The sequence below is a fragment of the Lontra canadensis genome, unplaced genomic scaffold, assembly GCF_010015895.1.
Source record: "Lontra canadensis isolate GAN:19392208 unplaced genomic scaffold, GSC_riverotter_1.0 scaffold2, whole genome shotgun sequence".
NCBI lineage: Eukaryota > Metazoa > Chordata > Mammalia > Carnivora > Mustelidae > Lontra > Lontra canadensis.
The window spans coordinates 16,232,330-16,256,152 of NW_022630996.1; the positions used below are offsets into that span (position 1 = coordinate 16,232,330).

General features: G+C 41.0%; 1 protein-coding gene across 2 annotated transcripts in view; it reads right to left on the reverse strand.

Moving 5' to 3' along the window:
• The window catches only part of CALU (calumenin), a 28,161-nt gene extending 10,213 nt beyond the window's left edge, over positions 1 to 17,948 (reverse strand). The window contains exons 1-3 of one of the 2 annotated variants that reach the window (XM_032869716.1): positions 17,841 to 17,948; positions 7,575 to 7,806; positions 2,196 to 2,389 (exon numbers count right to left, since the gene is read on the reverse strand). In XM_032869716.1, coding sequence (XP_032725607.1) covers positions 2,196 to 2,389; positions 7,575 to 7,795 — 415 coding nt within the window. In that variant the 5' untranslated portion in view covers positions 7,796 to 7,806; positions 17,841 to 17,948. Of the gene's footprint in view, positions 1 to 2,195; positions 2,390 to 2,462; positions 2,657 to 7,574; positions 7,807 to 17,840 lie in introns of both variants that reach the window. The other variant, XM_032869706.1, reaches the window with a different exon arrangement.
• Positions 17,949 to 23,823: the final 5,875 nt, after the last annotated feature.

Here is a 23,823-nt window from a genome sequence, read left to right on the forward strand (position 1 = left end):
AGTTTCAGTCCTAACTACGTAACAAAAATAAGAATAGAAGAGGTGCCTGGGTGGTTTGACCCCAGGGTCCTGGGATGGAGCCCTACATCGGGCTCCCTGCTCAGCGAGAAGCCTGCTTCTCTCCCACTCCCCCTGCTTGTGTTCCCTCCCTTGCGGTCTCTGTCAAATAAACAAAACCTTAAAAAAAAAAGGTAATAGAAGACAACTTATACATTAAGACTAGATTCTTAACAAAGAGCCCTCTTCTCTGCTTAGGGTAAAACATGGTGACTGCAATCATGGATATACAGAAGGATGAAGAAGGAAGTTAAAAACTTGACTTTTAATAACTAAACTCCTGTGTTTGCTGTGATTGCCTGGAGTGCCAGATCTATCCTAAGTACGTTTTCTGTGCTATCCAGCCAGTATCATTTGGGGCAGGCTCTTGATCTAGTTTTGGCACAGCCAGAATGGATCTTGGTATTTTTTAATTTTTACTTGTGGCAGAGACAGAGTTAACCTTCCTTTTGTGGAAAGCAGATTCATTAAGACAGATTTTAATTAAAAGCTACGATGATTTATGCCTGAACTCAAAACCTGAATCAAGAATATACTCACAAAAAGCCCCTCAGCACTTCTGCAAGTCTCCTCATTACCCCGGCACTAACCACCCACATGCCTTGAGGGAAAGATGCCTTACAAAGATACAGCTTCTCTCCCGTCCATCCGCAGTTTCAGCAGAGACACCCATTACACTGAATCATTTGACCTATCGAGCAACAGAGCTCTCAGCAGATTTCTACGCACATAATCATACAAAGAGTTTAAGATGCATTCTGGATAGCAAGTGAGTCCCTACGTAGGTCTGAATGGAGATTTATCAACACTCCATTTTGTTTACATCACCAACAGCCTACCCTTCACTCTATTTTTACAAGTCCAAATAACTCAGGAGGGTGTTGGCTTTCAGCCAGAAAGCAAGAAGCACAGGGTGCCTCTCCATCTGCACTGACTTTTAATACACATGTTCTTAATTGGGTGAAGGATATGTTTGGTTCTTGGCTAAGTGTCAAGCATGAAGAGAGATTGCCACTTTAGTCTTAGGAATGAGAACAAGCCCAACACAGAATAAGTTTCTTCACTAGAAATGCATGCAGTCCTGTAACTAACACAGACAGCTGGCTATCCAGTGGGGGAAACAGACTTATTATACACTCACTGCTTGTTAATCAGTGGTGGAGAATGCCTGCTTTAACCCAGAAATTTGCCTAACTTCCAGGATAAAAATGCAAGAAGTAACATTTATACATTCTTATCTCAAATTGTAACCAAGTACAGGAATCTCACTAACAAAAACATCCTAAGTCATCAACTCAGTAAGATTGCCACCTAGCATTCAGCAACAGGCAAATAATAAGAAAAAGAAAATTACTAACAGGTGGCCCAAGCACATAAGCTACCAAATCAACAGAAAGCAATCAAAGTCAGCATTTGCATAGCAGGCTGATAAACTCATGTGCCAGAGAAAACAAATGGGAAATTTTCATTTCTAAACTTTGGTTGGCAGACATACTAAAATAAAGGAGTTAAATTTTATCAAGGGAAAGCTGTTATATTTGATATTTATTTTATTAAGGAAAGACAGTAATTTTTCTATTCCCACGAGTTACAAAGGAATCTAATTTGAATTTCAGGTCTAATACTTTAAAAAAAAGTATTTATATTTATATTTTATATATGTTATATATATCATATATATTATAATTATATATTTATATATTATTTAAATTCAATTTATTAATATATAGTGTATTATTACTTTCAGGGGTAGAAATTAGTGACTCATCAGTTGCATATAACACCCATTAGGTCCAATACTTTAATGTGACTATGTCAAGAGACATCTCAAAGTCTCTTGCTTTTGCATTATTGAAACAATGCAGTCTTTTAGACGAGCTCTACTCCAAAAATGGTCTCTAAGGGAATCACAGAAAGAAAATTTGATAAAATAATATTATCTGGAATGCTAAAGATATAGAAGATGCCAGACCTTAGAAAACCAAAATTAAATACTTAATATACACATTGAAAGTTAATAAAATAAAGGGAAATCAGTTCAGCATTGGACTATTTAAGCACTTTCCTTCACTTTGTGACCCATTTGTTTCTTTGACTCAAGACCATGGTCTCTATCAGGCTGACATCTTGCCCCTTACCCAGGTAAGTGCCATAAGTCACGTTTCTGTACTCATCCCAGGAGATTAAGCCGTCTTGATTCATATCAAACTCGTGCCATTGGTTTTCAACATTGTCATATATGTATTTCTTCTGGGCGTGCTTAATCCAGGATTTCAGCTCCCCCTCCGTCACAAACCCATCTTTATCCACGTCTATTTTATCTACAATCATTCTACAAGACAAAACAGTTACGTTTCAAGGTGCCAGCTCCATAAGGCTTTTTCCCCCAGATAGCAGGGACCTACCTAAAACGTAGCCGTAGGTGGCATTTTTATACTCCTCCCAGGAAACGAGGCCGTCCTCATTGAGGTCATGCCCCTTCCACTGTCGCTCTACATCCTCGTAAATCCAGCGCTTTTGTGCAAATTTAATCCAGTCTTTGAGTTCATCCACAGTGACAAACCCGTCCTTGTCGCCATCTATTTTACTTACAATCTTTCTGTAGAAAATGCAGAGAAATCCAGCAAGAGGTTAAAAGGACACAAGGCTCCCTCTAGACTTAAGCCAGGTGTGTGCTGTAACCAGAGGTGTTGCCCAGGGCTAAAGCATGGACATAAAAAAAAGTCTCCAAAAAAACCTTCCAGACAGGCAACTGAAAGTATTTCTCATAAGTGACCAGTCACTGGTCTGAAATGAGCTTTAGTCCATGGCTGGTGCACTTCCATCCAAAAGCAAACCCAGTCTCATCCCTTTAGGGGTAGGTTACAGCCAACAGTCAGAACTCAGGAGTGACTATCCATTCCTATCTGCATTCTCCATTCTTCGTATCAAAAAACACACAAATCTTTATGTTTTTCTTTACTACTTTTAGAAGAATCTCAATTTCTTGATAAATAATCACAATCACTAATATGGTTTTCTAAAAATTCAAAAATTTAAACCAGACTTTAAAAAATCCAGTTGCTTTTTAAAAAAAGGTTAACACTTCTGTTAAAAATATAAAGATACAAAGATAGTTCTGGGATCACTTTACTTCAAGTTAAGATTTAAAAACAGAAGCCCAAAACCCAACAAACACACACACACACACACACACACACACACACACATACACATCCCAAAACAGAGGGGAATAAAGTCCACAAAGTTACAAAAAGACAGAAGGACAGATGCATGTTTATTTTAAAAAACAACTAGCAGCTCATTATACATTATGTTGAACTTTCACATATAACCACAAAGACAGAGAACTCTGAGGAAACGATGTGATAAGAAAGTCTGCCCCAACATACATGAGCTTAGGAGAATGTTAATAAGCTGAGAGGGTGAGGATACAGATGATAAAGCAAAACTACAAAGCTGAAGAATCAATATACTTCACCCTTCATGAGCTTTTCTTCCAGGCTTGCCATCTCAAGTTTAATTAAGAATTTTGAAATGTGTGCATGACATATAAGCCTCTATGGATGCAACCACTCATTTATAGAGGCGCAGACAACCTATGTAGTGTCACCCAATTAAGTGGCCCAGTTTGGAATGGGAACTTCAAAACATCCAAGAGATCTGAAATCTTGGCATATTCCTATGCCCTACTATTTGCAGGACTGAAAAAGACTGCCACTTGGTAGCAAATAATGTCTTTTCCCACTCTGCATTCATTTCATGAATATTGGAAAATGATTAAAATCACAGAGTACTACTGACACTATGAAAAGAGATTCATCTTGATATTGGTATGTTGTTAGCCTTAACCATCTAGTCCTTAAACTCTCTAATTTTTCTTCAGGGAATGTGTAATCTAGCTTTTGCTCTAAAATGTTAATAGAAAAGGTAAAGCAGTAAGAAGCTATCTCTTAAATACCCTCCTCTATCTACATGGGCGTAAGACAAAAAAAAAATTTTTTTTTTTCAACTTCAACCCTGGAGAGTTAAAAAAAATATTAACACATTAAGTTATACCAGTACACTCACTATACACTTCTGCATTATCTACAGAAATCCAGTTTATATCCAAATGGTATTACTGACTACCAATAATGCCACTGTACCATTAAGAAAAGGGTAAGGTATCAGAATGCCTCCCATTCTCAAATGAAAATTTTAAACTATTATAAATGGCCTAAAGAGAAGGATCATTCAGATAAAGAGGCATATGACTGCTCAAGATGGATGTCTGTTAATGAAGTTGGCTGAACTCCACTCTATTTATTCCCACAGACGTATCTCAAATGCTTTAACCCAGAGGTTGGCAAACTTTTTCTGGAAAGGGTTAGATAGTAAATGTTTCTTATTTTGTCAGCCACATATGGTTCATCACATATCTCTATATTTTAATAACCATTAAAAATATAAAAGCCAGGCGCTTGGGTGGCTTAGTTGGTTGGGCCACTGCCTTTGGCTCAGGTCATGATCCTGGAGTCTTGGGATTGAGTCCTGCATTGGGCTTCCAGCTCCACGGGGAGTCTGCTTCTCCCTCTGACCTTCTCCCCTATCATGCTCTCTCTTTCTCTCTCAAATAAATAAGTAAAATCTTAAATATATAAATATATATAAATATATATGTGTGTGTGTATATACACACACACACACACACACACACACACACACACACACACCATTCTTATCTTGCCATCCAGCCTGTAGGCAGCTGTAAAAGTACAGTGTAAGTGGGTATATCCTATTTTAGGCACTCAGCTTTAAACTCTGATCTTTTAAAACCTGTGCAAATTTATAAAGCTAATGGTGTTTTTCTCCTGTGACACTGAAGGACGCTAAAGATGTAGTTATGATGCCACCAAATAAGCATTTATTTCAGGATCGACACAATGTACTTAGTGGACCTCATGTTATTTCTAAGAAGTAACACATGCCTCTACATTTCAAGAATCAAAAAGCAAATCCTTTGGGTTTTTTGTTTTGTTTTAATGAACCCAAGCAAGTAAGCTCCAGGAAGATGCATAATATTCCTGAAATTTTTAGCATGCAAAATTTTATATATATTCATACGTGTACTTTTCTGAGGTAGTCCTTTGCTTTCCTTAGACTCTTAAAGGGGTTGGCCTGTGATCTAAGGAAGGATGAGGAACTGCTCTAGTTCATTTCTGAAGCAAATATGCCAAGGATGAAAACTTTTGAGTATTAAGGGCCACCACCTCAAAACAAATAAACCTCATTTGAAGGACATATAAATGAAAATTAAGTACACTTAAGACTCCTTTGGATGGCAGAAGGAGAATATACACATAAGAAAAAATATTCTGTCAACATTCTTAAGAAAAAGGGAAAACTCTATTAAATAAAATGTTTTTAAATATTACTGAAGATTTAAAAATAATGGTGAATTTCTGCAACTATAGATGTTAACAATGATCATCTCTCCTCATCACCCGCCTTCTATATAGGTGGAAGCAGGCAGCTGGGGGGTGGGGAATCTGTTGTCCCCAACCTCTGGTGTGTAGTTACCTAACAAAACAATGTTTAGAAATGCCACAATGAACGAGTTAAAAAAAAAAAAAAAAAAAAAAAGTTTATCTGGAATCCTTACTTCCAATAAACATTATTTCTCATTATCTCCAAAATTTAGAAGCAAATACTATTTGCTCATACATTTTATGAAAAGCATTATCTTAACCATCTTATTCTAATCAAATAAGAGTCTGCTTATGTGCTGACATTTTGCTATTTACTAATGACAAAAAGGAACATTCTCTCCACTGAAAACTGCTAGTAGAGCCCCACTACCTGCATACAGCCAGAACATACTGACTGACACCAAGGCTAAATGCCTTTCATTATTTAAGAGTAATTCTTTGAAGAGCCATGTGCAGACCCAAATGTGGGTGAGATATGCAGGTTATTAATAGGTAAGACATGAAGACTGAGGACACCCTCATGCATCCCTATTTTTAGCCCAAATGTTAGCAGTTATAAAATTAAAATTAAAAGTGAGCATGGTCTCTTAGTTAGAAAAGCAACCTAATAGAAGACCGACTCTTTAATGTATTTGTTTTTCCTATTTTCAAATGTTTGTAGTTTCTCATTCTACAAAGCAAAAATCTTTGGAGTATTTCTGTCAGTGTTTAAGAATAAAATATTGTATCCTTTAGTTTGCAGATAATCCAATAAAAGGATAAAATAAATTTATTCTGAAGTATCACCCAAAACAAACTCTGTTATGTCTTTTTTTTTTTTTAAACATTTATTTGTTGGAAAAAGAGTGCGAGAGAGAAAGCACAAGCAGGGTGAGCGGCAGGCAGAGGGAGAAACAGGCTCCATGCTGAGTAGGGAGCCCGATGTGGGACTCAATCCCAGGACCCTGGGATCACGACCTGAGCCGAAGGCAGACACTTAACCAACTGGGTCATCCAGGCGTCCCTCTATAACATCTTCTACTCATAGTCCTATCCAGGACGGCAAAATACTTTTGGAAATTCTTACATAATACAACTTTCCAAACAAATCTCTTAAATATAGTTCAGAAAGTTACACCAATGGTGCTCATAAAGGAGAAAATGTTCACTAATAATGCATTTCCTCAAAAAGCAAGGGTTTGGATGAGCCAAAAGGAAAAAAAAAAGATATTCTTAGATCCTCAGAAATAATCAATTGGGATTCCACCAAATCAACTCACTAGGTTAAAAGATGCCTGCTGAGAGCCACAGAACCCAACTATGGCCCACCTGTTATTAAAACAGCAACACAGGGGCACCTAGGTGGTTCAGCTGCTTGAGTGACTGCCTTCGGCTTGGGTCATGATCCTAGAGTTCTGGGATCGAGCCCCAAGTCAGGGTCCCTGCTCAGCAGGGGAGTCTGCTTCTCCCCTTCCCCCTGCTCATGCTCTCTCTCTCTTTCAAATAAATAAAATCTTAAAAAAAAAAAGCAACTCACACTCAACATTAAGACTGTTACTTATTACAATCTTCTAAAAGGCTTTCGTTTTTAATTAAGCAAATATCTGAAAATGAAAACAAAGAGGGTGAAGGATATTCTCAGAAATCACAAACTACAAGAAATTAGCCCAGGGGTCTCATTTGCAGTTTATTTTCCACTCAAAGGCTTGGCTTGGGAAACAATGAACAGGTCACACATCACTTTTAAAAATTAAAAACAACAGGGATAAGAGGCCCCCCATGTAATGTTCCTTTGAAAATAAGATGCATTTCAATTTGGGTGCGGTAGCATTTGGTACTTTTAAGCAAAAATGACTTTGCTTTGTAGAATGAGGTAAAACTGTTAGTGGAGAAATTTATGAAAGCAAGCAATTAATTAAATTTTAGTGGTAGCAATTCTGTGGTTAGCTTTCAGAAAATGTAGTTCAAAACATTCAAAACTGGGTGGCCAAGCCAGTAGAAAAAAAAGAATGAGCCTATTTGTAATGAAATGTAATTACTTTAGCCCCCTGAGAGATGGTGCCTTACCCAAGCCTTTCCTTGCTCTCTTCTGGTGTCAGCTGATCAAAGGTCTTCGCTTCTTCGGCGCCCAGGAAGGCATCATGGTCATAATCAAAACTCTGAGCATCATTGTGAACTTTGTCACTGAGCTGAGGCTCATGGTGTACACGGTCCTTCTTTTCTGTGGGCTTGCTCAAGGCAAAGGCTGTGCACAGGGACAGGCACATAAGAAACTGTCGCAGGTCCATGATAATTAGATCTTAAAGAAAAACAAAGGTTAGTTAATTCAGGAAACAGTGTGCTCTGTAATCAAATAAGAAATTAAAAGCTCATATCCAGTTATTAATCTGATATTATCCCAAATATTCTTACTTAATCCAAAAAATAAGAATGGTAGAATATCACTTTCCAATATTATGGTGAGGAATTTTCACCAGTTTCCTTCACGTGATTGGAAGCTGACAAAGAATCAGTTAAAATATCCACCCTGTAAGTAGGCTCCCTTTTAAAAACACATTAACCTTCTTGCCCAAGTTCTTAAGACTAAAAGCGACAAGACCAACTTTATTTAAATTCAGACCTATTGACTACAAATAACTTTACTTTTTGTACTACATCAGGGATCTGGTCTTTAAAACTGGCTGGTTATTAGGATCACCTAAGAAGCTTTAAAAAAATTCCCCCATTCAATTAGAATTTCTGAAGTTGAATGCATGCACCTGAAGTTGTAAATGCTTCTCAGGTGATAATAGTGATCATTATTATATCAGGAACCACGAACTATTTGAGCAGATTCCTTGTCCTATATATAGCAACAAGTTGTCTCCCATATCCATGGTCAACCAAACCACCTTCAGAGATCGAACCATTCAGATGGTACAGTGACGGAGAACAACCGCTTCGGCATTCCTTATACTATGTTTCCCCGACTTTCCCCGGCATGAGGATGCTTTGGAGTACTGTTCAAAGTACAGATAGACCCCCAGGTACTACTCCACATCTTCAGAATCTTGGCAGTCACAACTGACTCTAATGAACAAGCATAAGGCTTGGACACTACAAAAAAATACTGACCAAAAAAATCGCAGAGAGGGCACAGGATGGTAACTTGTTTAGCACACTCTACAGATGCCCCACAGTAATGTCTAGAAACACTACGGTCTTAGAGAAAAAAACATCAAATTAAAAATCAAGAGCAAAGATTTTCCCAACTTTCATATTTTAACTAATCTTTCACCAGTAGAACATGGATTCTGAATGCCTTTTCCCCCGCCGGGAGTCAGTTTTTGTAAATTCAGAAAATCTCTTACTCATTTCCACTTGTAACCAATAGCTCCCTTACTGGATAGGCAGGTAGCTATTAGGCATGAGGCTTGTTTGTGGGTTTGTGTCCCCCCAAAAGATATATATATATCCTGAAGTCCTAACGGGCCAGTACTCATGAATGTGACCTTAGGGGCATCTGGGGGCTCAGTTGTTAAGCATCTGCCTTTGGCTCAGGTCATGATCCCAGGGTTCTGGAATCGAGCCCCACATTGGGCTCCTTGCTCAGCGGGAGCCTGCTTCTCCCTCTCTTGCTCCCCCTGCGTGTGCTCTGTCAAATAAATAAAATCTTAAAAAAAAATATGACCTTATTTGGAAACAGGATCTTTGCAGATGTAATTAAGTTAAAATGAGGTCATTTTGGATTAGAGGGTGGGCTCTAATCCAATGACTGATGTCCTTATAAAAGGAGGGAAATTTAGATAGTCACACAGAGAAGAGAATGCCAATTTATGAAGAGGCCGGATTGGAATGATGCATCCGCAAGTCAAGGAATGTCAAGGATTCCTGGCAACCTGAGAGGCTAGGAAGAGGGAAGGAAGGATACTCCCCTAGGGCCTTCAGACAGAGCATGGCTCAGCCAACACCTTGATTTCTAACTTCTAGCCTCTAGAACTATGAGAGAATAAGCATCTGACCTTTTAAGCCACCCAGTTTGTGCTAATTTGTTATAGCAGTCCTAGGAAACTAATAAAAGGCTCAGTACAGAGGACCACTGCTGCACATGAAAGGTAAATGCATTACTTTACCCTAATTTGAAGATTATGCTAGCCAGACTTCAACTTCCCCAGGATGTCACTAGTGGAATCATCTAGTCCAAGGACTCACAATTTATATGTGAATATTTTTAAAAACGTGAAAATTCTTTCAGCAGGACTTCTAACTTAGTGGTTCTGAATCTAGATTTTACCCTAGAATCACCCAAAGACTTTCAAGAAAATATGATCACTAAGTCCCACCCCTATTAATATTTTTAAAAGGCAGCCAGGTTGTGAACCACTATTTTAAGTAACCTCTCAAATAGCCAAAGTAGTATCTTAAGAAATTTGACCTGAGGGATGCCAGGGTGGCTCAGTCAGTTAAGCATCTCAGGGTTCTGGGACTGAGTCCTGCATTGGGCTCCCCGCTCAACATGGAATCTGTTTGTCCCTCTCCCCCTGCTCGTGTTCTCTTTCTCTCTCAAATAAATAAAATCTTAAAAAAAAAAAAACAACAACCCTGCAATCAAACAAACACCCTATCTTGTTTCTTCCTGATTAAGAATTATTTCTCTTAGGGGTGCCTGGGTAGCTCAGTTGGTTAAGTGCCTGCCTTTGGCTCAGGTCAGGCTCCATTTCTGCTTGTGCTCTCCCTCTCTCGACAAATAAGTAAGAAAAAGCTTGGGGGGGGGGAACTGACCTGAAAATATACTTAATATGAAGAAACTCCATATATCTGATCCTGCCTGAAAGTATTGGGAGCTAGAATGAATTGTTCCAGGGGATAAAGAAATTAAGTACACCAATAGATTAGACATATTTCAATGTATGTTTTTCTTGTAACCCACAAACAGTAAAGGAAGTTACACTGCATTACCTTGGATTTATAGAGTCCTTTGGATTCAGTAAACTAAAGAAATGCTTACAACAGCTAATGGTGAGCATGTTACATAAAGATTCTGTAAAGTAGGGGCGCCTGAGTGGCTCAGTGGATTAAGCCACTGCCTTCAGCTCAGGTTATGATCCCAGGGTCCTGGGATCGACCCCCACATCGGGCTCTCTGCTCTGCGGGGAGCCTGCTTCCTCCTCTCTCTCTGCCTGCCTCTCGCTGACTTGTGATCTCTGTCAAATAAATAAATAAAATAAATCTTAAAAAAAAAAGATTCTGTAAAGTAGGAGGAAAGCAAATAGAGAAATAGGTTTAATCCCAACACAACCTAGAAAGATGATTATACAAAAGCACAACCTGAAGCTGCCATGAATAACTTTCAGGCTGTAAAGCACACAAGGACACTGTATTCCATACCTGGGAAAGCAGTGTAGTGGGGAAGGGGGAGAAGGTCCTCAAATGGCAGAGGAGTCATCAACAGACTGTAGAAAACATTTTACAGTAAATAGGACAGATTCAGTAAGTCAAACACAAACACCTCTAAGGAGATGACTGGAGGCAGTCACTCCTGAAATGCCCATTCTCCAAAATAAATACATACATACATACATACATCAATAAATAAATAAACAGTACTCTTACTGGATGGTTGGTAAGACTGACGAAAACCGATTAAGAAACAATGTGAAATCAAGACCATGAGACTGCTAGGGAAATGGGAAAAAGGTGGGACTTTTCTTAAGCTGTTCCCATCAATGTCAGAACACAGCTATGCTTCTGAAACTTTATCTGTATTTTGTTTCATGCTATCCCATCAAAATGTCCAAATTTGTATACAAGACATTTGCACAAATATATTCCATAATGAACATTTATAATAATAAAAAAATGGAAAACAAACTAAACCAGAGAACTAGTAAATACATATTAAATCTATATTACGGGAGACTACACGAAGGTAGAAAGTGGATCTATTTGCGCTGAAATGGAGAATTCGCTAAGACATGTTAAGCGAACAACAAAAGAGCAAGTTGCAAAACGATGTTAAGATTTATGTAAAAAGCTAAACCAAACAACCTCTGAGGTTGTTTTTATTTGTATAAAATAGAAGACATATGCGCAAAAATGGCGTGGAAGAATAAACGCCTATATGAAAACAGTGGTTACCCCCAGATTCAAGGCAGAAGAGATGGGGGGGTGGTGAGGCTGGTGTGGAGTGGACTTTAATATTGTACTCTGTTGTCTATATTTGGTAAATGAATACACACTGTGTACCACCTGTGTATATTACTTTTTAAATATTATAAAGACTCTTTTCAATACTAGTTGCAAAGAAAACATTTTCAAGCTATTTCTCCAGACTAAAAAACGAGACAGAAGAAAAATCACATACCTTCCTCCCCCAAGATTTTATTTATTTGAGGGGCGCCTGGGTGGCTCAGTGGGTTAAAGCCTCTGCCTTCGGCTCAGGTCATGATCTCAGGGTCCTGGGATCGAGCCCCGCATCGGGCTCTCTGCTCAGTGGGGAGCCTGCTTCCTCCTCTCTCTCTGCCTGCTTCTCTGCCTACTTGTGATCTCTGTCTGTCAAATAAATAAAATCTTAAAAAAATATATTTTATTTATTTGAGACAGAGAATGAGAGAGAGAGAGAGCATGAGTGGAGAAAGGTCAGCGGGAGAAGCAGACTCCCTGCCTAGCAGGAAGCCCAATGTGGGACTTGATCCCGGGACTTCAGGATCATGACCTGAGCCGAAGGCAGAGGCTTAACCCACTGAGCCCCCCAGGCGCCCCTTACGACATAAACTTTTTAAAGTAAAACATGCTGCTCTAGAATAACTCTTCAGCTTGCCCTTCAATAATTCAACTGATCAATCAAATCAGTGAACAGAAGAAAATTCAAAGACTTAATGGCTCTCTTAAATGCCAAAATGAGTATGTTTTTATTTTAGGGCAAAATAAAACTTCCATCTCAAACTACAAACAATTCTCTAGACCAATAAAACTCTTTAGGGACAAGAAACAACTTTGTTATTTTCCACAATAAATATCTATTTTGTGATATATCCAAACAGTATCTATATGTTAGAGGTTTAAAAAATCAAGTAAAATCAAGTCACTGCAACAGAAGATTTTCTTTATGCCTATTAATAAGGGAACTTCACATTTAAGAAAATTTTATATATAATTATTTACATCCTCAGAATAAAATGCCCTAAAAATTCTTGCATAGTTCTTGGACAACCCCTGCAAACCCCAAATGTTACAATAGGAATAAATGCCGAAGCCCATTACCAAGGCTGGAAAAGATACTGTACAAAGTTTTGATACATGTAACATACAGAAATTAACAGTAACTCACTGATTTAGAAGCAAAACTGCATTTAAGTTTGAAGCTTAACATCTTGATAACAGGGATAAGAGAATTCCAGAGTAAAAGTCAAGAGCTTCTGCTTTATCATCTATCCATCCCGTTCCCTTTCTCTTTCCATTAACCTTCCAATCCCACGTCTCTAAAGGCTCCTTCCCCTATTCTTTTTTTTTTTTTAAGATTTTATTTATTTAACAGACAGAGATCACAAGTAGGCAGAGAGGCAGGCAGAGAGAGAGGAGGAAGCAAGCTCCCCGCCGAGCAAAAAGCCCGATGCGGGGCTCGATCCCAGGACTCCGGGATCATGACCCGAGCTGAAGGCAGAGGCTTCAACCCACTGAGCCACCCAGACACCCCTCATTCCCCTATTCTGTCAATCAACACTTCTCACGTCTCCACAATCCAAAATCAGTCTTTCCCAGACCTCACTATTCATTCAAGGTTGCCCTTCCCTTTGCTTCTCCCATAGGAGTGTCTATGGTGCTATCTCCGATCCTCACTATCTACTGCCACCCTGAAATCTTTTTTTTTTTTAAAGTTTTTATTTATTTATCTGTTAGAGAGAGAGAGAGAGCAGAAGCAGGGAGAGCTAGCTACAGGCAGAGCAGGCAGAGGGAGAAGCAGACTCCCACCAAGCAAGGAGCCCGATGAGGGACTTGATCCTAGGAGCAAGTCAACCGCTTAACCGACTGAGCCACTCAGGCATCCCCGGAAATCTAGCTTTCCATCTACCACTTATGAAACTACTTAAAAAGGTCACAAGGACCGCGTGATGGACAAAGCCAATGGTCCTACTTTCATCTCTCTGCAGTGGACAATGAAAAACCCTGCATTTTAAATAACTTCTAAAAATAAATAAATAAGTAACTTCTAAAAAATATACACTCTTTGTACCCCATATAATATACCGACTCCCGACTATCAGAAACTTTCACAAAGGCCTCTTGTTCTATGAATATAGACACTAAAAAAAAGACTGTACTAGATTTATCTAAATCCATACGGTACATAAAAATGTTCAAGTAGAAACAAAGGATATCCCCTAAGACAAAGGTTATTTTATATGGGAAGATGTGAGAACAGTATAAAAAAACTTTTCACACGAGGTATTTGAAGAACCACGTTAGTGCAGTTATTGCTGAAGCATCTCTATCTTTTCAAACTGAAAGCAAATGATGGAAAACTAAATGGCCCTTCTCTTTCTCCTTTCCTCTTCGTCACAGCTACACATCAATGGAAAATAGGTTATCAGGAAAACATAAATACTTAGTTGCATGAACTTTTATCATGTGATCTAGAAGGTAAATCAATGGCTGTGGAAAAAGCATCTCCCCCTCTCCTATTTCTCAAATGACCTCTAAGTTTTTCTTTCCAAAATTCTGTCCCTCCTTCGCCAAGGGAAACATCTAATTTTTTTTCTCTTAAAAAAAAAAAAAAAAATCTAGGGGCGCTTGGGTGGTTCAGTCGGTTAAGTGTCTGCCTTCTGCTCAGGTCATGATCCCAGGGTCCTGGAACTGAGCCCCATGTCGGGCTCCCTGCTCACTGGAAAGTCTGTTTCTCCCTCTCCCTCTGTCCCTCCCCTGGATCCTGCGTGTGCTCTCTCTCTCTAAAATAAAATAAATAGAATCTTTGAAAAAAAACTCTAGACCTATAGTGTTCAGGATAATAGCTATGAATCACATGCAGCTGCTAAGCACTTGAACTGGCTGGTGTAAATTAAGTTGTGATCAAATGTTACACTTTACATAGAAAAACAGCATTTTGTATGTACTGGATTAAATTATTAAAATCAATTTAATCTGTTTAACAATTTCAGGTGAAACTATATTCATGTGACATGTACTATATTTCTACTAGATAATGCCCTATTAGAGACATAAATTAAACAGAACAGGAAAGATATCAAGTAACTATCATCCTTTTGAAATATCTCACCAATAATGGTCTTCCACAGTTATTTTCATGGACTGCTCCAGTTAATTTATAAGGAGAAAAGATTAACAGCACAAGCCTAAATTTCTTTCAATAACAAAGACTAGCCTTAAGAATGAGTTTATTTTATCCATTCGAAAATTTCCTTGAAAGCTCTAAATTCTTGCCATATCCCTCCCTTTATTCCCAGTCATTGGTCACAGAACACTGAAATTGTTCCAGGAAAATTCAGATGTCTGGATGAAATACGACTTCTCAAGAACATGAGCACTGAGTGATCCCACAGGTATTCTGGTTGACCAGAGACCCATTGCTCAAAGTTAACAAGTGGGAGAAATGGGTGTGGTAGTAAAATTCCAGTTCTCTGAGCTGGATAGTCAGCAAAAAAAAAGGGCAATCCTCTATAATGCAGCAAAAACAGGATCTTACTCCCTAAGTGTATACATCATCTTGGGTTGGGGGAACAGCCTGACAGCAGTGTAAATGTACTAAGGCTGTTATGAATGTTACGAAATATAGAAATTAAAGCTATCTGTTTATCTGACATTCCTCACTTACAATTTTAGTGCAAGCACCACAATGGGTTATCACATCCAAGGAATAATGTCATCCTTCGTGACCTGATAGAAGTTATAATGAGAAACCATTTGTTTAATATTTCTCTAGTGACAAAGCAAATTTACATCAGATCATTAACACATTCTAATTAAATTATTTGTGGTACTGAGAGCACACATTTATGACAGCTGAGAATACAAAAACTGCAAAATTTGCCTAAAGAAGAGCTTTGAGAATGACAAACCATTACTCAGGTTTCCTTAGTTTTATAACCAAAGCAGCTCAGTACAAACTTTAAAGTGTTCTGGTTACAGAGTGAAAACATTAAGAAAAAAGTTCTAAAACCTCTGGGAGAAAAAAGTTTCCTTTAGGGCTGATGAAACTTTAACACATAATTAATGGCCATAGGAATGCCTTGCAAAATGCAGAGACAGGAGTTTTGTCTTCTGGTTGCAATGTTGCAGTGCATGCTTAACACACATGAAGTCCTTGAGAATTTGGTAGTTATTTTAGCTCAACCTCCCTTCGGTGCCAAATGTCTATAAATAATTTTAAAGTCCTAGATGAAAAGACATAACTACGACAATTACTCCATCTGGAAGTAATCCGTACCCATTCCTCTCAACTTTTATAAAACTTGTTTGTACCAGTCCACAATAATGATCATAGGCTACTTGAAGTTGTCTCCTTAGTTCCCCTATAGACACTACATTTTTAAAAGGCAGGACTCTCAGCTATTACAAATTAGTGTCTTTCTACAGTTCCTAATACAATGTCTTGCATTTTTTATATACCAATACGTTTCACTGGATTAGTTGGACAGTACTTGGCAGCAACGTAGGTCCCCCCTGCTCTCCAACCCCCAATTCCCCTTACCGGAACTGGCGATCAGGCAGCAACAGGCAAAGTGTTACTTCAGCTGTTTTAACTCTAATACATAAATTACAACATCAACCAACACCCATATTTAAGGGTTCACAACGGATCTAGGATGTTACAGCCTACCATGTCCAGTGGCTATCCCTGGCTACACCTCTGTCCTTCGAACACCCCGGCACACCCATGTTACAGTAAATTTGTGTTAATATCAGTTACCGATCTCCTGTACTAATGTAACATATAGAAAATGCCACAAATACATATCTTGTGACACATCATTAGATGAACGAAGCCAACAATTATATTGAGAGTTCTCAATAGGAGTTGATGTCAAAGCTGCAACCAAGTACCATCCACTTAGGCATGCCCAATTCACCTTTATCAGTTCATGGTCCTCCTAGTTGCAATCCCGCCCCCCCAAATCCTACTGGAGACCCCTGAATCACTGTAAAACTCAGATTAGGCCTAAGCAACTCATCCTCTACCCGTAAATACAATTTACAGATTTGTACTATAATACTTAAATTCTTCAGCGATGGCCATTGTTACCTGGTTAACTAAATTCAAGGAATGAGGTCAGACATGTATTTGTCTTGTGTATTCCACTCTCGGGCAAAAAAATAAATTTATCAGAGATTACACGTCCTCTACTTCGCAACTACTAAGCCGTATTAGAAGCAACCTTATCCCCAATTCATTAACGTTGACTTTATGGTACATGCCACCAGGAAATGATCGCAATTCAATTCTCAGAGACATTATTCTGGGAATTTGTACAATCAGGAATTGAGATCCTACAACTTTAGCAGGAAACTTTTGCCGTGGTGCAAAAGCCGCTTTCAAAACTACCGACCACCTAACTATGCTCTTAATCAGGCCAGCTGTTGTAAATTAACTTTACTTCTCAACACAGCATGCCAAAAATGAGAACTAAGATCTACAGCTAAAAGCAACAAAAAAGGTAAAATACAATTCCCTACTAAAGCTTTAAAAACTACTTCCCGTCGCTGACAGAAGTATGCAGCCAAACATGGAAGCTCGAAGCAGTCGGCTTTTCTTTAAAATTGTATCAAAGTTTTTTGTGTTTGTTTTAATCACATAGTGTCTCCCGGCTTTCTCCCCGACCCCCTCCCCCCGCCCCGTTTCTACACCCCCAAAGTCAGCGAACACGACTTTCTAGGCAGACGCACCCTCTTCTCGGGATGTGGCCTTGGGGCTGCGCTGGAGGACAGAGGTAGGCCGGCTGGTGGGAGGTGGCAGAGAACTGTTACAATAACACTACCCCACCGCTCTCCGACCTTCAGTAGGCAAACAGGAGGGACTCGGTGAGAGACGGGGCCCAGGAGAGGACGTGGCGAGCCAGGCACAAAACAGTACCCCCCAGAACGCAAAACCGGGAGCCGGAGTTCGCCGAGACCCAGGCCCCTTCCCAGCGCTCGCGGGAGAGCGAGCGGCGGCCTCCAACTCACATCCCGGCGCGCCGAGGGCCCCGGGGTCGCAAGCAGGCTCGGGGCCCGTACCCCGCGCTAGCAGAAACACGGGCCCCGAACGAAGGGGACCCATGCCGCGTCGCAAGCAAGGGCCGAGGACAAAAACAAAGCGGAAAAGGACGAGGCTGCGGAAGAACCGAGGGCCGCCGTACCTACCTTTCCTCGTAGCGTCCAAAGCCCACGATCCCGCTGCCGCAGCTCACCCACCGGCTCAGCTCACGCGCGCAAGCACCGCCCAACCGGAAGCAGCTCCGCGCCCCGCTCCCATCCGCCTCGCCGGCAGCCTTCTGACCAATCATCAACGAACCCGCCGCAGACGTGCAGCATTCCCGGACATCCATTGGCTCTACAGTCGCGTAACCGGGATTGGCTGGAAAGCGCCACGTCCCCGCGAGCGCGCCGAGTGCGTGTACCGGATTCCCGCCCAACCCGGGTTCCCGGCCCTGTGGGGATGGCGGGTCCCAGCCCCTTACTCAGGGTGGCGTGTGTGCGCTGCTGTCTGGCGGCCACGCCCCGGTTCACAGCGTGTGACTCGGCCTCCACGCGGCTTTTTGGATTACCCTTGTAGTTCTCTTCAAGCCCACAAGCACGCAGGGACGAATTAATTCGAGACTATCAGTCGCCAACTGTATTAACAATCCCAACTTATTTCCCGTCAGCGCTACCGCCCTGATGTAACCTACAAGAGGCTCTTCACTCGTTGGCTTAAGTGTAACTTTCAGCTTTATCTCCTACCCGTCCCTCCCGCTTGGCTTGTGCTCTGGTCACCACCCTCTCGGTGTTTCCTAACAACCCGCCCTTTCACATCTCTTTGACCTGTATTTGATTTGCTCTGTCTTTATCAAGTGATCTCCTCTGCCAGGACTAAGTACGTTTTTCTGATTTCCTGCCTAATGAATGCCAGTAGTAGTCCCGGTTAGCTTTTGAAGTCATTCCTGACCCCGCTAGACATAATTCCTCTTTTATTTGCCTTCCTAACACTTTGTATCTTCAATACACTTTGCCAAATTTTGCTATGAAAAGCTTTTTATCGATATGTCCTCCTCTAGGCTAAGCTCCAGGGTAAAGATCTGCCTTATTCATCTTTTTTTTTTTAATAAGATTTTATTTATTTATTTGTGTGAGAGAGAGAGAGCCCAAGCAGGCAGAGGGGCAGAGGGAGAGGGAAAAACAGACTCATTGATGCGTAGGGAGCTGGAGGGGGGCCGGATCGTGGGATCATGACCTAAGCCAAGGCCGACCCTTGACTGGGCCACCCAGGCGCCCTTGCTTTATTCATTTTTTTTTTTTTTAATCTACAGCTCTGACCTTGCTGCCCAGTTCAGAGCAAAAGCTCAATGATTTGGGGTGCCTGGGTGGCTCAGTGGGTTAAAGCCTCTGCCTTAGGCTCGGGTCAGGATCCCAGGGTTCTAGGATCGAGCCCCGCATCGGGCTCTCTGCTCAGCGGGCGACCGGGGGGGGGGGGGTGGGGCTGCTTCCTCTCTCTCTCTCTCTCTCTCTCTCTCTGCCTACTTGTGTTCTCTGCCTGTCAAATAAATAAATAAAATCTTAAAAAAGAAAAGCTCAATAATTTTATGAACTGAATGGGCGGGGCCCACTGCATGTCCCTGATTTAAGAGGAATACAGGAAATTTTTCACTTACTCATTCAATTTCATGTCATGAAATTCAAACACTGAATGAGGACTACAAATGGAACATAAACTTACTCTGTTCTTAGCACATAAAGCCTCATGCTTTAACATCCAATTGAAACAAGTAGCATGCTGATGAAAGCTTTAAATCCAAAGCAAGTTAACCCACTTTTAAGTGCCAAGGAGACAGACTGACAACGAATGCTTTGGGAATTCAGACAAAAGAGTGACGGTGACCCTTGCTGGTAATCCGAGAGGTCTTCCGAAGAAGCTATGACTCAGACTGGACTAAGGAATTCCTGAATGCAACTATTTAGCAACAGCAGTAACGAGGAACAAGAGAAGGTGGGGGACAGATGGGGGGTAAATTCTTAGGCCAGGTAGGGGAGGGAGGAGGTAAAAAAAAAAAAAAAAAGGTGGGGCTGGGGCATGAAGAGAAAGCATAGATGTAAATTTCTCTAAGTAATATAAAGTCTTAATCTGAGGACCCTGAGCTGAAGGCAGAGGGAATTATGGGTCTTTTGAACGTTTCTAAATTTGTGCCTATGTGGGAGGTAGAATGAGATTGAAAATTCTAAGTGGTTCTTTCTAGGAGGGGTTCTTTCTAATAGGGATTAACTATAGAAGAGACTGCATCAGGAAGTGTTTTTAATACTTTAAGAAATGCCTCCTTGAAGTCAAGCACCGTGCTGGTAAACCCACAATGAATTGGACATGGTCCGAGCCCTCAAAGAATTGCAGTCCGGTGGGAGAGCCACCCATCTCGGAAGTGTCCTAGAGGAAGCTGGATAAGGCAGTGGGACTCTGCCAGTGATGGGACCATCCACCCCTGTGATTCCCTGTGGGTAAGGGCTTGGTCTAAGGCAGAGCAAGAAAGTGGACAAAACTCTTATATACAAGAGGAATTTTTAAAGTGGAAATAAGTCCTGAGCTTAGTGACTTCTTAGATGAAAGAAATGAAGGAACACTCAAAAATTTAAATTATTAATAATAGGAAAGTGAAAGAATGAACTAAATGGGTGTAAGAAAAGAGAAATGAGTTTAAGACATGGAGAGTCTAAGACAATGGCAGAATATCTTAGAAGAGTCAATAGGGGCCTCTGGGTGACTCAGCTGGTTAAGTGTCTGCCTTCAGCTCAGGTTATGATCTCAGGATCCTGGGATCAAGCCCAGCATGGGGCTTCCTGCTCAGCAGAAAGTCTGCTTCTCCCTCTCCCTCTGTCCCTCCACCCTGCTTGTTCGTTCTCTCTCTGTCTCTCTCCAGTAAATAAAGTCTTCAAAAAATTTAAAATAAAAAGAGTTAATAGGCTGGAGGAGATACTCAGAAGGATCATTGACCAGGAGGCAGCCAAGCGAGCCATGAGAATGAGTGAGCTGAGGAAAGAAAAGTGCATTAACCCTCCAGGGAGCCCAGGATTTAGAAAGTAGGTGGAGGAGGAAGAGGACTTGAAGGGTGACACGCATAAGAAATGTCACCTTAGCTGCCCCCAAAGCCCATGAGTCCCAGTTGCTGTCTCTCAGAGAAGTACTGAGGTACTGTTTATGGCAAAAGGCTGATGTTCTTCAAGCATGATGTTCTTCACTGCTCCTGAACATTTACTCCACAAATAAATAGATTGTTTCCCCATGTACCAGGCACTGTTCTAGGCATTGGGGATACAGCACTGAACAAATGGACCGAACTCTCTCATGATGCTTATATTCTGGTATGTAGCCAATAGTCCAGATAAAAAAGCAAAACATAGAGAATGGGAGGTAATGATAGGTGCCAAGGAATAAAATAAGGCAGGGAAGGAGAGAAGTGAGGGCTGGGACTATCCAGGATGGCGTTGCAATCTTTAAAGAGTGGCCAGGGAAGGCTTATAAAGAGGAAGACATGTAATATCCAAAAGTGGTGAAGAACATTCCAGGAAACGGGAACAGCAAGAACAAAGGTCCTGACCTGAAGCATGCTTGGCAGTGTTCAAGCAGCAGCGGGGAGCCAGTGTGGCGGGACTGTGGTAATTGAGTAAAGAAAATGAGGTCAGAGAGGAGGGAGCAGAGATGCGGACAAGGAGCAGGAGGACACCGTGTAGGACCTTTTGGCTCTTGTAAGGGCTTTCACTCTACTATGAGAAGGACTCTGACTATGACATGGAAGAGACTGGCTGTTGACCAGACTGTTTCCTACTATGGACACGGCTGGACTACAGTATGGATGGGTAACTGAGCTCTGGCCAAAGGAAAAGTAGCAGAAATGATGTCTACCACTTCCAGTACTTGTCTTACAGACCTGCTATGAGCCATTCTCCAAGCTCTCTTTCTGTGGCAACCCTAGAAATCATGTAGTACAGATGGCCCATCACAAGATGGAAGGAGCCCGGTTTTTGTGGAAAAACCACTCACTGAACAGGAACAACTTTTTTGGACTTTTTCTGAGTGAAAAATGAATTCTATGGGTTATTTTCTACCTCTGATATATTGGGATTTATCTCTTTCAGAGCTAACATTACCTTAACTAATACAGATGGGAAGACATTGGAAGGTTTTGAGTGGAAAAGTGACATGATCTAACATTTTAAAGGGGTTACATATGACCGAAGGGGGTGAGATTAGAAATAAGCCACCCATTTAGGAGGCTTTTGCAACAATCCAGGTGATGACAATGATGATGGCTTGGTCCCAGGTGGTTAGCAGTGAGACGTGATCCTGCAGATATTCTGAAAGTAGCTTAAGAGGATTTCCTAATGGGTTGGAAATGGGGTGGAGAGAAAGAGAGAGTCAAAGATGATCCCAGAGTTTTGAGAAAGCAGAAAAATGGAGCTGCCATTGACTAGGATAGAGAAGACCTTGGAAGGAGCAAGTCTTGAGGGATAATATTGAAAGGTTAGTTTTGGACATGTTAAGATGCCTATTAAACATTCAAATAGAAATGTCAAGTAGGCAATTGGATGTGTGTCTGTGGAGTTCACAGTGTTCTGGACTAGAGATATGAATTTGGGAATAATTGGTTTATGTGTGATATGCAGCCAAGAGTTTTGATTTGGAGATAGTAGAAGGTGTTGATGAGAATGAATCAGCAAAGGAAACTGAGAAAAGTCAGTGAAGGAGGAAAGCCAGGAGAGTGTAGTGTTCTAAAAGTCAAGCAAAGAAAGCATTTCAAGGAGAAAGGAGTAGTCACATATGTCACATGCCGGTAACAGTGAGAGGAGGACTGATTAGCCATTGGCTTTAGCAAAGTGGGGATCAGGTTTGGTGGGGTAGTGGGTGCCAAAACCTACCAGAGGGGTTCAGGAGAGAATAGGAAGCAAGAAATTAGAAACCGATTTAAGGAATTTACTTTAAAAGGGTGGAGAAAATTGGAGCAGAGGGGTAGTGGGGCCAAGGAAGGTTTTGTTTTATTTTCTTCTATTTTAAAATGGAAGAAATATGTTTAGCAGAAATACCAGCTTGTTGCAGATGGAAAGGATCTAAGAGTGAGGATAAAATTGATGTAGGAAAAAGGCAGAATTGCTGGAGCAATGTCCTTGAGTAGAAGAGATGGGATAGGATCTAGTACAAAATGGAAAGAGTTAGACCTTGCTTAGAACTGAGATGGTTCTTCCACAGTAATAAGGAGAGAAACTAGATCTACGGGTCTGGTTCCAGGTAAGTGGTGGTCATGGTGGAGAGAGCTTGGAGTTCCCTTTCCATTGCTGTGATGTTCTCAGTGAAAAAGGAAGCTGGGTCATCAGGAGGCACTGGGGGTCTGAGGGAAGAGAAAGTGTGAGGTAGCCATTCAGCAGAGAGAACAGATGAGGGAGCATAGTGCAATCTCCAAGCAACATTGAGGACCCTCCCGAAAACTGAGATGACTTTGAGGTAATACTGGTTAGTATATCACATGGTTTTCTCCAGCCAAGTTTAGCGGCATGATGCAGGCATGGAGTTGGTGGAGAGTTGGGACTTGGCCAAGTAAATAGTGACACGTGGAAGAGACACAAAGGTGTTGAGGGTGCATGGAAGGGAATGGTGAGAATAATGACTGATCATGGAATCTAGGCTGAAGGGGAAGGAAATGAGGACGTGAGGAGTGTGAGGGACAGTGAAAACCCAGGAGCAGCAATAGATTGTGGGATTAGTGGGTGGAAGGATTACTGGACTCAGGGAAAGACAGGAGGTAGTGGAGCTGGAGAGAGGGATTCATGGAGTGGGGTGCAGTTATTAACGACAAACTCTAGGATAAAATCACAAGAGTCAGTGGCTGATGAGGGTAGTGGGCAGGATTACTGGGGTACAGCATGCTGCTCAAGGAACCTCGACCAGGGCATGGGGGGGGGGTTCATCTAGGTGGATACTGAAATCACCAACAATTAGGACAAAACCCATCCCTGGAAAGAGTGATGGTGATCCAGGACCTTACCTTTTAGCCCTCCAACCCTTTTAATTACTCCAGTGTTGGAAAAGACCCTCATAGGCTATCTTAAATCAGAGCAAGACATCTGAAAAAGCTTTCTAATTGGAAAGTTGGTTGAAATACTCATAGTC